Source organism: Haliotis rufescens, unplaced genomic scaffold (assembly GCF_023055435.1).
Source record: "Haliotis rufescens isolate VD_foot unplaced genomic scaffold, xgHalRufe1.0.p SCAF_19, whole genome shotgun sequence".
Lineage (NCBI taxonomy): Eukaryota > Metazoa > Mollusca > Gastropoda > Lepetellida > Haliotidae > Haliotis > Haliotis rufescens.
The window spans coordinates 18,052,501-18,068,283 of NW_025963879.1; the positions used below are offsets into that span (position 1 = coordinate 18,052,501).

The 15,783-nt window shown below is 44.3% G+C and overlaps 1 protein-coding gene across 1 annotated transcript in view; it reads right to left on the reverse strand.

The window, feature by feature from the left end:
• Window positions 1-15,783, reverse strand: part of LOC124137543 — a 54,371-nt gene that overhangs the window by 6,263 nt on the left and 32,325 nt on the right. Inside the window, exons 2-7 of the mRNA XM_048398955.1 lie at window positions 14,145-14,979; window positions 12,343-12,570; window positions 9,855-9,984; window positions 7,093-7,258; window positions 5,092-5,209; window positions 3,383-4,408 (exon numbers count right to left, since the gene is read on the reverse strand). Of these exons, the coding sequence (XP_048254912.1) occupies window positions 3,383-4,408; window positions 5,092-5,209; window positions 7,093-7,258; window positions 9,855-9,984; window positions 12,343-12,570; window positions 14,145-14,854 (2,378 nt within the window). The 5' untranslated portion in view covers window positions 14,855-14,979. The remainder of the gene's footprint in view (window positions 1-3,382; window positions 4,409-5,091; window positions 5,210-7,092; window positions 7,259-9,854; window positions 9,985-12,342; window positions 12,571-14,144; window positions 14,980-15,783) is intronic.

Below are 15,783 nucleotides of genomic sequence, written 5' to 3' on the forward strand. Positions count from 1 at the left end.
GCAACCTCGAAAACGTTAACACGGGGTATTCCGAACGACAGGGTGCCGTAAAGCTCGAGAAAGCTGCTTTCTAATTGGCTGATGTCGACTTCTTGTTAGTCATTTCAGTGGTCGGTCAAAGTTCGCGAAAGGTCGTTCTGACGTGCCCCGTAATAGGATGTCCTCAGATCTTTGTTTAGCGGCAGCGAGAACTTAGATGTGATTTTAATTAGATTGACCAAAGTGATGTATGTATGAGACCTGCATCACTTCGGGCTTTCTTCCCACATTAAGCTGACGCGCCGCGATATAACTGGAATACTGTTAAAAGCGGCGTTAAACCCAACACACTCACTCACCCCACTATTACGATAGCAATGGTAAATGAAAGTAAAACACGAACATGAAGTTGGGTTGAGTGGCTGGGATTTTGTATGGGAGATTAGATATACAGTAGTTTCAGCAAAAGCTACAAAACCAGACATCTTTTTATTAAAACTGTGAGCCTGGATTTTTTTCAAAGGACACCTTGCAACAATGTAATCGTTATAGCAGGCAATTTACTTTTTCAACAGCCTGAAGCATAATTATTTTCTTCAAGAATTTTTGGGGACAATTTACGTTTTTTCGACATAATCCCCGGCCCCTCTCCTCACCAAGTAAATCACATGGTCGGTCCCTAAATAACTGAAAGTATGTTTTTTATTTCGCCTCCCTATTTATTTCTTTATGTTCATTGTACTTGCATGGACATAACGCGTATATGTTTTACTTAGAAGTTACATCTATCACAATTCTTCTCAAATAACAGATGTGGAGGAAAAGGCAATTTTCGGTCAGATGACTCAGTGGTATGTAATTCTTGCAAAAGCAATTTCTCTGGTTAGTTTGTGAAATTTGAGGTGACAGTTATCTCATCTGAATCATAAAGTAGAAGTATTCCAAATAATATTCTATATTTACATATTTAATGTTATATTTGTATTATTTATTAGATTTCTACATCATTACACTACTTTAATGCCAGCTGAATCAGACCAATTCGTTATTCGCGCACAAATATGTTATGGGTGAGGACATACTTGTGAGTTGACCGGTATCGTTTTTGGGAGGAGAACTTGTAAAGGCATTTTCTCTAGCTTGTTGGTGATATTGGAAACAAAATGACTGTGAGATCATCTGAATCATAAACTAGATGTATTCTATATTTTCATATTTAATATATATTCTTTTCCATTATAAATCTACATGATTACAAAACACCATTGCCAGGTGAATCAGCCCAATTCGTTATTCACGCGTTATGGGTAGGGAAATACGTGGGAGTTTGCAGGTTTAGCCGGTAAGAAGTTTAAATATGCCTACTCATTTGAGGTGAAGTCACACTGCGTGAATCCAGCGCATTATTATGACTAAAATAGCTATGAAGATGTTTTAATGTTCATTTTTGCAAAAAATATTTGAATAACGACTTGTTGTCGCCACCGATCTGAAATTGTAAATTTATTCAAGCAATTGCCTTATGAATATACAAATTGGCATACATGGCTTGCTCCAACTTGAGTCTGTATGAGTCTGACAGGTATGGAATACTGTAAGGGACATTCTCGCAATCTCGCATTCTCGCGATCTCGATCTTTGGAAACGAGGTAAATATGCCCAAAACACGAGAATGCGAGATCGCGAGAACGCGAGATTTGGCCAAAATCTCGCGTTCTCGCGATCTCGCATTCTCGTGTTTTTGTTACATAGCACTTTTGTCAAAAGTCGACAACGCGAGAATGCGGACATGATGCAAAATCTCGCAATCTCGCAATCTCGACTTGTCAAATTAGGCCACAAAAACACGAAATCGCGAGAACGCGAGAATGCGACATTTCATTTTCTCGCGATCTCGCGTTCTCGTGTTCTCGCGTTTTAGACGCTGTACGTGCGCATGCGTAATATCATGAGGCCAAGCGCATGCGCACGTTAGTAGTCCTTTGGTCATGCTTCTTTCATGCTCTTCAGGGCTCTTTGAAATACAATACAATGAACCTCTCCTGCCTTTATTTTGCCGATGCACATAACTTCAGCAAATGACCTACCTACCTACCCAGACCACCCACCTACCTACCCACCTACCTACCTACCTACCTACCTACCCAGACCACCTACCTACCTACCTACCTACCCACCTACCTACCTACCCACCTACCCAGACCACCTACCTAAAACCTACCTACCTACCTACCAACCCACCCACCCACCAACCTACCTACCCAGACCACCTACCTACCTATCTACCCATCTACCTACCTACCCAGACCACCTACCTACCTACCTACCTACCCAGACCACCAACCTACCTGCCGAAACCACCCACCCACCCACCTACCTACCTACCTACCTACCTACCTACCTACCTACCTACCTACCCAGACCACCTACCTACCTACCTACCTACCTACCCACCCACCTACCTATCTACCTACCTACCTACCTACCAACCCACCCACCCACCCACCAACCCACCTACCTACCTACCCAGACCACCTACCTACCTACCTATCCATCTACCTACCTACCCAGACCACCCACCTACCTACCTACCTACATATATATATTTACGTTAATGTTTACGTTAAACAGATTGATGTAAGGCAAATGAAATGCAGTAATCTGGGTGCCTTTGTACAAAGCGGTCTTAGCGCTACCTCCCATGCCTTAACACTGACTTACGACAGTCTGCTTACTGGGATAGATTACAACCTCAGGTGCAACGAACCATGTTTTCAAAACTCTAGTTCTTAGTTTTTATAGCTTCAAAGCATTGGGAAATTTGAAGCATGTATTAAAAGAACATGATCAATAATACTTGTTTTGGAATCATATATGGATCTACGATACCATGTTAATGTATTATCTTATTGTAACATAAGGTAGTATTCTTTTCATATCGAAACCAGTATGTTTCTGTTGCTATTATAGTATCAGTTGGTTTGTTGTTTTACGCCGCACTCAGCAATATTCCAGCTATATGACGACAGTCCGCTACCCGTCCGCCCCCTTTATGGAACAGGCCCATGGGCTCCGTTTGAAGTGGAGAAGTAAAGGCTGGAGTAGAATTACGAGCGCTTAATAATACGGGGCCCTGTTTCTCTGCGTTCAAGATTATTTCACTTTTATAGCGAAGTCCCATGTGTGTGTATGTGTGTGTGTGGCTGCTTGTACTAGTCTTGTGCAAGCCCACTAAAATATCAAGCCACATTATCGAGCGCCAGGCAGGGTGACAACAAATATCATATTTTAACGTCTTTTGGTATGACGCGGCCAGCGGATCGAACCACCGCTCGTTCTACGGGCAGAATCGCAACTACACCGCCGAGGCGGTTTCCTGTCATAAAGCAACATCAACACTCACTTGAACAAAAGTTTCCTCCTCAGCTGGTCGAACCCAAAGAACGGCACCACATAGGTCATCACCCACTCGTCCACCCTGCCATCACACTTGAATGTAGGCCTGCCCCATGTGCCGTCAGTATAGGCTGGGGCCTTGTATCTCAGAGGAAAGTACTCGTGTCTGACTGTACTTGTCCCCGCAGGATCGGATCTCACAAGGGATCGCATCTTGTAGGTCTTCAGCCCCTCGGTGTTCGTCCCCCACCTCCCCTTCTGCTCCCGGTACCAATCTTCATCGACGTAGTGCTTCGGCAGACCTGCTGTGTCCACGGAATAGAAACTCCCTTCTTTCTTAAAAGCCAGGGGTCCGAAGAACTCTCTCACTGTATCGTCCTGATTTACAAACTGATTCCGGTCAAAGAACACCCCACTGGAACGGATTTTGAAATTGGACATAACATTGGCGATGACTTCTCCGAAGAGGTGTTCAACATGTAGCCGTCCGCCGCCTCGCAGATTGCCAAAGTTTTCATTAGGATCATTATTTTGGAGGTAATTGCTGATGAAATGAGCAAGTCGCAACGCAGTCCTTGCCTCCATCTCAAACTGCTTGTTGACCCCGTACCCAACATCACCCGCCATTTGTAGCAAGGAGGGTTCCTTTGTGTGACAATTTTCAGCAGTTACGCTTTCCTTGTGTCGAAAGACACTCATCATCCGATTAAAAGCTTTGGGGTCAAATGATGTAGACCTTTTTCTTCTCGTTTTTGTGACGTTATATTTGTCACGCCAGTATTCCCTTAGCTCTCGCATCGTGTGTTTACTTATATACCTCCGGTGGCCATTTTGGAGTCCTTTTCGGATTTTCATGACGTGTTTCGGTGTCAGCTTTTTTATAGTGAGGTGCTCGGGTTGAGGGTAGATGTTCGGGATGTTGTAGTAGCCGTAGTCTATGTTGCTGTTGTCGTTGCTGGCGGCCTCCTCTTGTTCAGATTTCACCAATATTTCCTCTTCGTAAGATTCATTAATTGATCGTAGACGGCGTGATCTGGAAAAATAAAGAATGTGTATAGATATGTGATACACGAAGGTTTGAATTAGAAGATGAAAATACTGTGTTTTAAATATCGAGTTAGATTAGCTGTGTGGAACCGAACGCGCAGCGTCAGGTTTCAAATCTTAAATCTACAGCTTACATTCGACAACCCACTCAAAACACTGGACTCAACCCATGCCGCTTCACTCAGTATATTTGCTGGCACCAAAGAGTTCGCGTTTTATTTAGTCAGGGTAGATTGGAGATAAACATACTGTGTTTTCAATGTAGAGCTAGGTTACCTGTAGATCTAACCGCCATAAATTTAACATTTGAAACCTCACACTGTGCGTTCGGTTCCACATTGAATTGCTGACAAAATGTGTTCTTGCTTATTAGTTTTGAACGACCAGATACAATCGTTGATAAAATGGTTGGTTCCCGAGAGAATTCACAGTGAAAAGAATCGTTCCCATTTTGTCTTGGGCACGGGGGCCTCGTCTACTAAAGTGCTGTGCAGAGTTGTGTCCCTTAGGCATGCCAGAAAACGATGCTCGTGGGTTTCATCAAAATAGTAACGCCATCAACGCCTTGAAATAACTACGATAGTGTTCAAAGCGGCGCTAAACCCTGCTCACTCACTCACTCTCTTTATCCTATTGGCCATATATGTCCAAAAAGCACTGGTTATTTACTTGAAGCGTGACGTCAGACTGCTGGTGCCAAGGTCCACGCCTCCACTGGTCAGAGTGTTGGATCCCCCCTCGATGGTCACGCCCTCTAGCGTGTCAACAACTGGTAGTACCTGTCGGACTACAAACAAAATAAGGGACACATAAGGGACCGATCATTTGATATTGAAGGGTGGGGGGTGTAAATTGTCACAGAAAATGCTGAAAAAATATAATTATGGTTCAGACTTTGTGAATAAAGAGAAATTGTCTGCCACAATAACATTGATGCTATGTGTCTTATATAAAGTTTTAATTAAAAAAAGATCTGGTTTTGTAGCTGAGACTGAAAATATATCTAATCTTCATACAAAATTCCAGTGTTTGGGGTGTTTTTTTTACAGCATTTTTAACAATTAATATTTTTCGATAAAATCCCATCTCTACCCCCACCCTGACCCCAATATCAAATGGTGGGTCGCTACGTGAATTACTCCTGTGGTCCACAAGCACGAGGGTTCTCTAAACAGAATGGAAATAAACAATTCAACTGAAGAATGGCGGGATAGCCTTGTGGTTAAAACGTTGACTCGGGACGCCCAAGTGAGTGAATATTGAGCAATATGACGTCGGGGAACACCAGAAATGGGCATCACACATTGTACCCAAGTAGAGAATCGAACCCGGGTCTTCGGTGTGACGAGCGAACGTTTCAACCACCAGGCTACCCCGAGCGCTCCCGGGACGCCCATGACCTAGATTCGATATCCCGTATGGGTGCAATGTTAGATTTCGGTTGTCTCCTCCTTGATATTACTGGGATATTGCTAAGACTCATTTAATATTAAAACTTCTCATGGAAGCTCGAAGTCGATTACCACTTTGGGGATTCGGTGTGAGAGTTGGTTCACAGTGTCTATGGCTTGTCGTAAAAGCCGACAAGCGGATGTCGTAATGCCCGAATAATGAATGAGTGAGTGAGTTGGGTTAACGCCGCTTTTAACAGTATTCCAGTAATATCACGGCGTGTCAGCTTAATGTGGGAGGAAAGCCCGAAGTGATGCAGATCTCAGACGTTTACCACTTCGGTGAAACCCACGAGCACGGGTATAGAATAGAATTATCGTGTGCCATTGCTTTTGGTAACCACCTATGGTTGACTGGACCAGATGCGATCATTCACATGTCGTCGAATTTTGTAGACTACATGCTTTGTTTGACTGGGCCAGACAATCCAGTGTGTGACATTATGAGCATCGATCTACGAAATTGGGATACGATGACATGCATTAACCAAGTCAGCGAGTCTGACCACCCGATCCCGTAAGTCGCCTCTAATGACAGGCATTGTCGCTTTTTACGGCAAGCATGGGTTGCTGAAGTCCTGTTCTAACCCGAATCTTCACGTTTAGTATTAGTGTTAGTGTTTGTGTAAGCGTGTTTAGTGTTAGTGTTAGCGTGTGTTAGTGTTTGTATTAGTGTTAGTGTTAGTGTGTGTTAGTGTTAGTGTTAGCGTGTGTTAGTGTTAGTGTTAGTGTTAGCGTGTGTTAGTGTTAGTGTTAGCGTGTGTTAGTGTTTGTATTAGTGTTAGTGTTAGTGTGTGTTAGTGTTAGTGTTAGCGTGTGTTAGTGTTAGTGTTAGTGTTAGCGTGTGTTAGTGTTTGTATTAGTGTTAGTGTTAGTGTAAGCGTGTGTTAGTGTTAGTGTTAGTGTTAATGTTAGTGGTTGTATTCTGCCTCGAAACCTTAAAGGGAATATATTCCTCTATGGCCATTAGCACACGTGTGGCCCAGTCGTCTTAGAGGCCGCAAGTGGCTTGTAGAGTTACCTTGCCAGGAAGCTATGGTCGTAGGTTCGAATCCTGTTCCCACTGATTGTGTTCCTGTGTTTGTTAGCACCATACCCGTGCTCGTGGGTCTCACCAATAAAGAAAACGTTAAGGACCCGGCCCCACTTACCAGCATGGGCTTCTGAAGACCTATTCTAACCGGATCTTCACGGGTCTAAACAAGATGCATTGACTTACAGTCAGTTGAGGTGCACTGGAAGCCAGTTTTATATTCTTCCTCTGTGGCCTGTTCGATGTGGACGCCCTGGAAAGGGGGGTCTATCCACTTCGGGTAGCTGTAGCCGGGTCGACACACGCAGACATAACCCCCGCGCTTGAACTTGAAACCCGGCTTATGCTTGCACTGTGGATAGTAAAATGATTGAAACAATAATTACATTTAAATACAAACAACAATGTTCAAAAAAGATAGAATACAAGTAGTGGCGTGTCAGCTTAATGTGGGAGGAAATCCCGAAGTGATGCATGTCTCAGACGTTTACCACTTCGGTGAAACCCACGAGCACGGGTATGGTGGTAACAAACAAGGAAACATAATCGGGGCGAACCGGGATTCGAACCCACAATCAAAGGTTTCTGGCGTGCACAAGGGACGCAACTCTGCACAGCGAATCGCGGCGCCTTAGACGACTGGGCCACCCGTGCCCCCCGTGCCCCCCAGAAAGGTTCAGATCATATATACATAGGAATCTAACTTGATGGCTCCGGGGCTAAGAAGATCCCCGTGATTGCCTCCTCGTTTGTTTGTTTGTTTGTTTGTTTTACGCAGTAGTCAGTATTTGTCCAGCTATCGCGCCAGTCTGTTGATAACTCATTCTGGGCCAGACAAACCAGTGGCTCATATCACGAGCAACACCCGGGTACGCAATCAACCAAGTTACCGAGACCGACTACCCGATCTCACTATAACAGTCCATTCGTCAACACTCGCCCCTTTCCGTAACCTGCAAGAAGACTCGTCCCCCTATCGATGAATGTTATGTGCGAAAACACGACAAACCAATCAGAATGCGCGTATGATTTCAAGTTCTTCGTCAAAGAATCCCTCAGAAATATTTTTTTTATTTTACATATGTCTTGCATCTAAAAATAAACCCAAGACACAGTTTAATGTATTCAATCAAACTGTATAATTCTGCACGTCCCGACGTGCTTTAAATTGCATCTGAGATATTAATAATAATATATGGGGAAAATGTGTGAACCATTACGCAACGAGTGGACAATTGTTTTAGGTATGCCCGTTTGCGCTAAGACGGAACCCGGTCGCAAAAATGGCCACGAGAGGGGCACGAGTCGCTATTCGGCTTGTCCCGGAATAACGCGAGTTGGTCACGAATGTATAACAGTCCAGTTTTCATCCTTGCCGAACTAGATAGGATTTTCTGGGCTCGATCGTAGCGCCACCAGTTGTTATTACGAGTTATGTCCCTTCTACGGCTATGCTTGTCGTAAAAGGCGACTAACGGGATCGGGTGGTCAGGCTCACTGACTTGGGTTGATGCATGTCATCGATTCGAATTGCGTGGATCGATGTTCATGATGTAAATCACTGTATTGTCTGGTCCAGACTCGATTATTTAATGACCGCCGTCATATAGCTGGAATATTGCTGAGTGCAAAACCCTTCTATGCCTCTCCTATTGACCAATCAGATTATATCTCCTGTATCACTTGCATTTGCTTTAAACAAAATGGCGGCGCCCAGTCAAGACGATCTGATCAATAATCAAGATCTATATTGTGATAAAACGGGTCTTACATCGCTTAGTGCATCAAATCACGTGAGCACCTTCATTAAAAACATGAAAAGATTTGGAAAATATCTGTTGACAACGAGTTGGCGGTGCAACTTCTTTGTAAATCCTGCAATCGACCAAAATCTGCACGACAGTTAACCATCCGAATTTTGATTTCGTGACTCGATTTTGATAGGACTATGCATAGACTCGTTAGTACAGCCAAAATAACTCAATAATACTAGACTAGCTCGGCAACTGGACTTTTAAAGTCAGTTAACTCCCTTGCCTCGGGAAGTTGATTCCCCGGGTCACAAAGATGCCTTACCTCAGAACTAATGATGGTATTGGGTTAGCCTGCCAGAATCTGTTTGTGGCCTCGTATGTTAGCTGAGAGTGAGTAAGTGAGTCTGCGAGTGGAGGATGTGACGTCGCAATGATGAAATAGCCTGCGAGCCAATCTGGTATACGACCCGCGACCAGCAAGTCCAAGCTCCTCACAGCGATAGCCCGTTCGCGGCGCTCTCCAAGCTCCCTACCGTGATAGGTGGCTACAATCATGCTTGGAGTTGAACTCGCAACCACACAAAACAGTCGTGACGCCGAATTACCCCAGCTAAATTATTTTCTTTGTGTGTCAATATAAATTTCTATTTCATTTCAACTGTATGTAATCAGTAAAGTAAGATTGTAAGCGGGAAGTTGGATGATTTTCCGTTTTACTACAATCTCGAACCAATCTGATCAAACAAACAAAAAGTTAAATTCATCTGGGAAATCTGGACAGACTGGTAAACCTTTATAAAAAAAATCACTATGATGGCATTCCCAAAGACGTAAACAAAGGTGTAAAAGTTACTACATTTGGGGGGCGGTCGGGTAGCCTTGTGGTTAAAGCGTTCGCTCGTCACGCCGAAGACCCGGGTTCGATTCCGGACATGGGTACAATGGGTGAAGCCCATTTCTGGTGTCCCCCGCCGTGATATTGCTGGAATATTGCTAAAAGCGGCGTAAAACCCCACTCACTCACTACTACATTTGGGGCTAGATGGCAAATTTCAAGATCCTTGCAATGGCCGCTCCCACACTGTCGATGTTAACGGGAGTTTTACGAAGGGAGGTAACTCTGCTCATTGACCTGCGGCGGATGTGACCTCTGGGCCGCCCTTGCCCCCTTAAATATGATGGATGGTCACTTACACCTGTAGTCTTGGTCTTGCAGCGCGACACTCCGGACAGGAAGCTTGGACCAGGATTGCCTATACTGACCGGACACGCGTTGAAATCTATCTGGTTGAAGTCGATGTCCATTGTTATCACGCCAACAAACCTGAAACGAAACCACACTGTTACGTGAAGCGGACTATACTTCATCTTCCCGAGGCAAGAGAGTTAACTGACTTTAAAAGTCCAGTTTCCACCCTTGTCGAACTAGGCTGGAATTACTGGGTTCGATCGTAGCGCCACCAGTGGCTATTACCAGTTATGTCCCCTCTAAGCCTCTCCTATGGACCAATCAGATTCCACCTCTCGTATCACTTGCGTTTGCTTCACACAAAATGGTGGCGCCGAGTCAAGACGATCTGATCGATATTCAAGATCTATATTGTGATAAAACGGGTCTTACATCGCGAAATGCATCAAATCACGTGAGTACCTTGATTAAAAACCTGAAAAGATTTGGAAAATATCTGCTGACAACGAGTTGGCGGTGCACATGCTTTGCAAATCCTGCAATCGACCGAAATCTGCACGACAGTTTACGAACCGAATTTCGATTTCGGTGCGCGATTTTGATTGGACTATGCATAGACTCGTTAGTCCAGCCAAAATGAAACTCCATTATACCAGCCAAGTTCGGCAAGGGTGGAAACTGGACTTTCATAGTCAGTTAACTCTCTTGCCTCGGGAAGATATACTTCCGTGACTATACTTCAGTGCAATGACTGCTGAACCTGGCCTGCTCTGGCACTGTCTGCCTTTAGGCTTGAGAAGATGATAAGATGATGTTTGATTGGTTGGTTGGTTGGTTGGTTGGTTGTTGTTTAACGCCGCACTCGGCAATATCCCAGCTATATGACGGCTGTCTGTAAATAATCGAGTCTGGACAGACAATCCAGTGATTGACATCATGAGCATCGATACACGCAATTTGGATACGATGACATGCATCAACCAAGTCAGCGAGCCTGACCACCCGATCCCCTTAGTCGCCTCTTATGACAAGCATAGTCGCCATTTACAGCAAGTATGGGTTGCTGAAGACCTATTCTACCCCGGATCTTCACGGGTCAGGTGATGAATGAATACGCAAGGTGGATGTTTCATATACCTCAAAATTAATCATTTTAGAATGTGAGGTGAGGTGAGGCGAAATTGGGTTTAACGTCTCGTCCAAGATTATTGCACTTATATAGCGACGTGCATGCACGTGTATGTGTGTGTGTGGCTGCTTGTACTAGTCCGGGCTGATGCCGATTTATAGTGCTTGCTCACGGAGATACCATGCCGCAGTTTAACATGAATACCCCACTCAGACACAGTATACTGACTCCGAGCCGACCAGTCCTTGTTTTAGCCCCTTAATGCCGAGCGCCAGACAGGGTAACAACAAGTACAATCTTTTAACGTCTTTTTGTATGACGCGGCCCGGGATCGAACCCTGGACCTTCCCCTCTCCGGGCGGACGCTCTACCACAGGACCACGGAGGCGGTATTTTAGAATGTGGTGATATTTAGCAGTAACAAACAGCTGGAATCTGTAACTCTACACTCCATACTAATTATTGTCAAATGAGCAATCGTGCATGAAAATCGGTTAATATTTGGCAAAGAGCATGTGAATTTGTTTTATATATTACGGTAGGGATTCTTTCATTGGCTACATATATAGGTAAATACAAGCAGCGTCAACTTATACAATCAAATAACAATCACAAAATAATTGTGAATTTGAGTTTTTCGTTATATTACTAGGACGTCTGTGAGATCTGTTCTGTGCCTTGACATTTCAAGCCTACTTGTCTGTGCGTAAATATGAGTGGACAATCGCACATATCGATTGTCCAATCAGTGAACGTTTCATAAAATCAACTTCCGTGTTCCGAAATTGCGGCCCTTGTTATGGACACATTGGCCACAGCCATCGCCTGTCGAATTTGAGTTGATATTCCAAAAACTAAGCTTAAACAAATATTTTCGAAGTGGTTCAAAGTGTTCAGTCAACTCGCCTAACTTTTATATATTTGAGTGCAAACTTCACTTCTTTTTTCAACTCAAACGACTTAACGCTTTATATTGCAGCGATTGAGATGCAGTGCCATTTTTAAACGATAATAAAACAAGAAAAATCACTGCTATATTCTCCATGTTCCGACCGTTAAGGGGCGGTCGGGTAGCCTAGTGGTTAAAGCGTTCGCTCGTCACGCCGAAGACCAGGGTTCGATTCCCGACATGGATACAATGTGTGAAGCCCATTTCTTGGGTCCCCCGCCGTGATATTGCTGGAATATTGCTAAAAGTGGCGTAAAACCATACTCACTCACTCCGACCGTTAATGGAAATAGGTCACATATGAACAGATTGACTTTGACTTTGACCAAAATGCATTTTATATGTTTCCAAATATTGACATTTTGAATCGAAAATCCATAAGTTATGACATGATTGATCCATCAGACCAGCTTACCTCTGCCGCCGGAGATGTGTCCAGTTGGAGTATCTAGGCATATAGTCCACCACAGGGGAGGTTGCACTCAGAACCCACTTGTTGGCTCGTCCGCAGTCATAGTAGGGCTTGGTCCACACGACGGGCAGCATCCGCTCATCCTTCTCGTTCTGGCTTGGGGATGAGGGGCCGAAGAAGTTGCTAGCCAGGAACTCCTTGTGAGTGAAACTGCCTGTCCCATTGGAGTACCTGATAACAGGAGTGGTTAAAGTAAGTGAAGCTGTCTGTCCTATTGGAGTACCTGATTAGGGGGAGTGGTTATAGTGAGTGAAGCTGTCTGTCCTATTGGAGTACCTGATTAGGGGGAGTGGTTATAGTCAGTGAAGCTGTCTGTCCTATTGGAGTACCTGATTAGGGGGAGTGGTTATAGTCAGTGAAGCTGTCTGTCCTATTGGAGTACCTGATTAGGGGGAGTGGTTATGGTGAGTGAAGCTTTCTGTCCTATTGGAGTACCTACATAATATGGAAGAGTGGTTATAGTGGGTGAAGCTGCCTGTGCCATTGGAGTACCTGATTAGGGGGAGTGGTTATAGTCAGTGAAGCTGTCTGTGACATTGGAGTACCTGATGTGGAAGAGTGGTTATAGTCAGTGAAGCTGTCTGTGCCATTGGAGTACCTGATTAGGAAGAGTGGTTATAGTGAGTGAAGCTGTCTGTGCCATTGGAGTATATGATTATGAGGAGTGGTTATAGTCAGTGAAGCTGTCTGTGCCATTGGAGTACCTGATTATGAGGAGGGGTTATAGTCAGTGAAGCTGTCTGTGCCATTGGAGTACCTGATTAGGAAGAGTGGTTATAGTGAGTGAAGCTGTCTGTGCCATTGGAGTATATGATTATGAGGAGTGGTTATAGTCAGTGAAGCTGTCTGTGCCATTGGAGTACCTGATTGGGAGGAGTGGTTATAGCCGATGAAGCTGCCTGTCCCATTGGAGTACATGTTTAGGAGGAGTGGTTATAGTTGTTATTTGTTTGTTTGTTGTTTAACGCCACACTCTGCAATATTCCAGCTTTATGACGGCGGTCTGTAAATAAGAGAGTCTTGACCAGACAATCCAGTGCTTGACATCATGAGCATCGATCCATGCAATTTGGATACGATGACATGCATCAACCAAGTCAGCGAGCCTGACCACCTGATCCGCTTACGACAAGCATAGTCGCCTTTTACGGCAAGCGTGGGTTCCTGAAGGCCTATTTTGCCCCGGATGTACATGGATCGAGTGAAACTGCCTGTCTTATTGGAGTACCTGATTAGAAGGAACGGTTATTTTGTTTGAGTTCGGTTAACACTGTTTTGTACTGTAACAGTATTCCAGTTATATCATGACGTGTCAGCTTCATGTGGGAGGAAAGTCCGAAGCGTTGTAGGTGTGCAGCAAATTATTTCGCCTTTGACGACTAAGCACCCCATGCCCCCAGCAGTGGTGTATTTATTGATATCTAAGTTTCAACCGGAATTTACAACATTAACAACAAATGAATTTCTGTCATCTGTTCAAAAATATATCAATAATTTGATTTATTATCAAAAATGCTATTTCAGGAATTTTAAGCCATCAGTCATCCATTACGCGAAAACAAAAACTGAACTATTGATATCACTATTATATCTATAACCGAATTTGTTAAATCAATAAAACAATATCACTTATTATTTACGATATCCCAAAAATTTATTTGGTGAAATCAATAATTCATCTTGCACATAAAATTAATTATTGATATCCTAAACTTGGGATTAGAAAGTAAAATGTCGCCTCATACCTGATCCCCACATTGTAGGTGAACTTTGTCAAGGAGTCCATATCTCCAGCAACGTCAGGCAGCCATTTCTGATACCAGGGATTCATCTTAAAACCAGAGTCGGTATAATCCGACCCTCGGCCAGCGCCGATGTCCGAAACCATGACAGTCCGTCGGGTCGCTTCCCGGAGATAATTATCCTGATCCCGATAGTCGTCCCATCTCCATGCTTTGGGCGCGAAACGTGGCAAGGTGTTGTTGAAATTGACGGTCGTGTACCAGTTCGGGTAGGAGCAGTTGGTGTCGAAGTAGATGGCGCTGCCGTTGAGACCATATGGGTTGGCGTTGACGTCCGCCGTCACCGACATGTACATATATAACCAGTTTGGCATGATATGGAAGTTGGTCGTGTCGTTCATTTTCTGTAGGATGTAGCTGAAGAAGAATGCTCTGTTGAGCGCCATGTTGTGGAGGTGGATGAGAGCGGTCCTGTTGACGTACCAAGCCTGGGTTAGAAGCTGGTTGTATTTCGGCAGCTGCGACACAGCATCGTCCCGGAAGTACAAGGCGTCTTTTGACTTGGACTTGCAGTTGTGGGCCTGCACTGAGATGAACTTGGCGACCAGTTCGTCGTAATGGTCATACGGCATCCATTTGTATTTCCCGCCGTGAACGCAGTCACGTGCTAGGTAAAGGGACATAACCAGTAGCAGCACACACGCGTGACGCATTGTGGTGTCGCAAATAATATCAATTTTTTACAGAAGTATATGTTACAGGAAGCCGGTTGTCATTTTTCTCTGTTGGAATAATGTTCAAGTTTTACTCACATCATGTTTAGGCGTCTGATCGGTACCTACAACAGAAAGTGAGTGAGTGAGTTGAGTTTAACGCCGCTTTTAACAGTATTACAGTTATATCGTGGCGTGTCAGCTTAATGTGGGAGGAAAGTCCGAAGTGATGCAGGTCTCAGACGTTTACCACTTCGGTGAAACCCACGAGCACGGGTATGGTGCTGACAAACCTAGAAACATAATCGGGGCGAAACGGGATTCGAACCAACAATCAAAGTTTCTGGCGTACCCAAGGGACGCAACTCGGCACAGCGAATCGCGGCGCCTCAGACGTCAGGGCCACCCGTGCCCCTACAACAGAAAGTAGGTTGGATACGTTGATAATGGAATTTTAAAATGCGTAAACAAATAACAAACACTATAACAATAACACCAAAAGCACAAACACAACCAAAAAAAACACAAACAGCTTTATCTCTAACTCCATTGTTTTGTTTGATCCAAGGCAAGTCCGTATCGGAACTACAGTCTCCGTCGACCTATGTTTGATTAGAAGAGGGGCTTTGAATTGAAAAGGTTTCACTGTATTTGCTGAAACATTATTGCCAACAGCGTGAATTATCAACTTCTTTAAAATTGTAGGTGAGGTGAGGTGAAATTGTGTTTCACGTCGCGTCCAAGACAATTGTGGTGGCACGTGGTCCTGTGGTGGCACGTGGTCCTGTGGTGACACGTGGTCCTGTGGTGGCACGTGGTCCTGTGCACAGCGCACAGGTAACAAATTAGGCCAAGTTAAGCAACATCGGTCTCTGAGAGTAGTTTGATGGGTGACCACAATAAGCAGCTTGACTCCTGAGAGTTTCTAA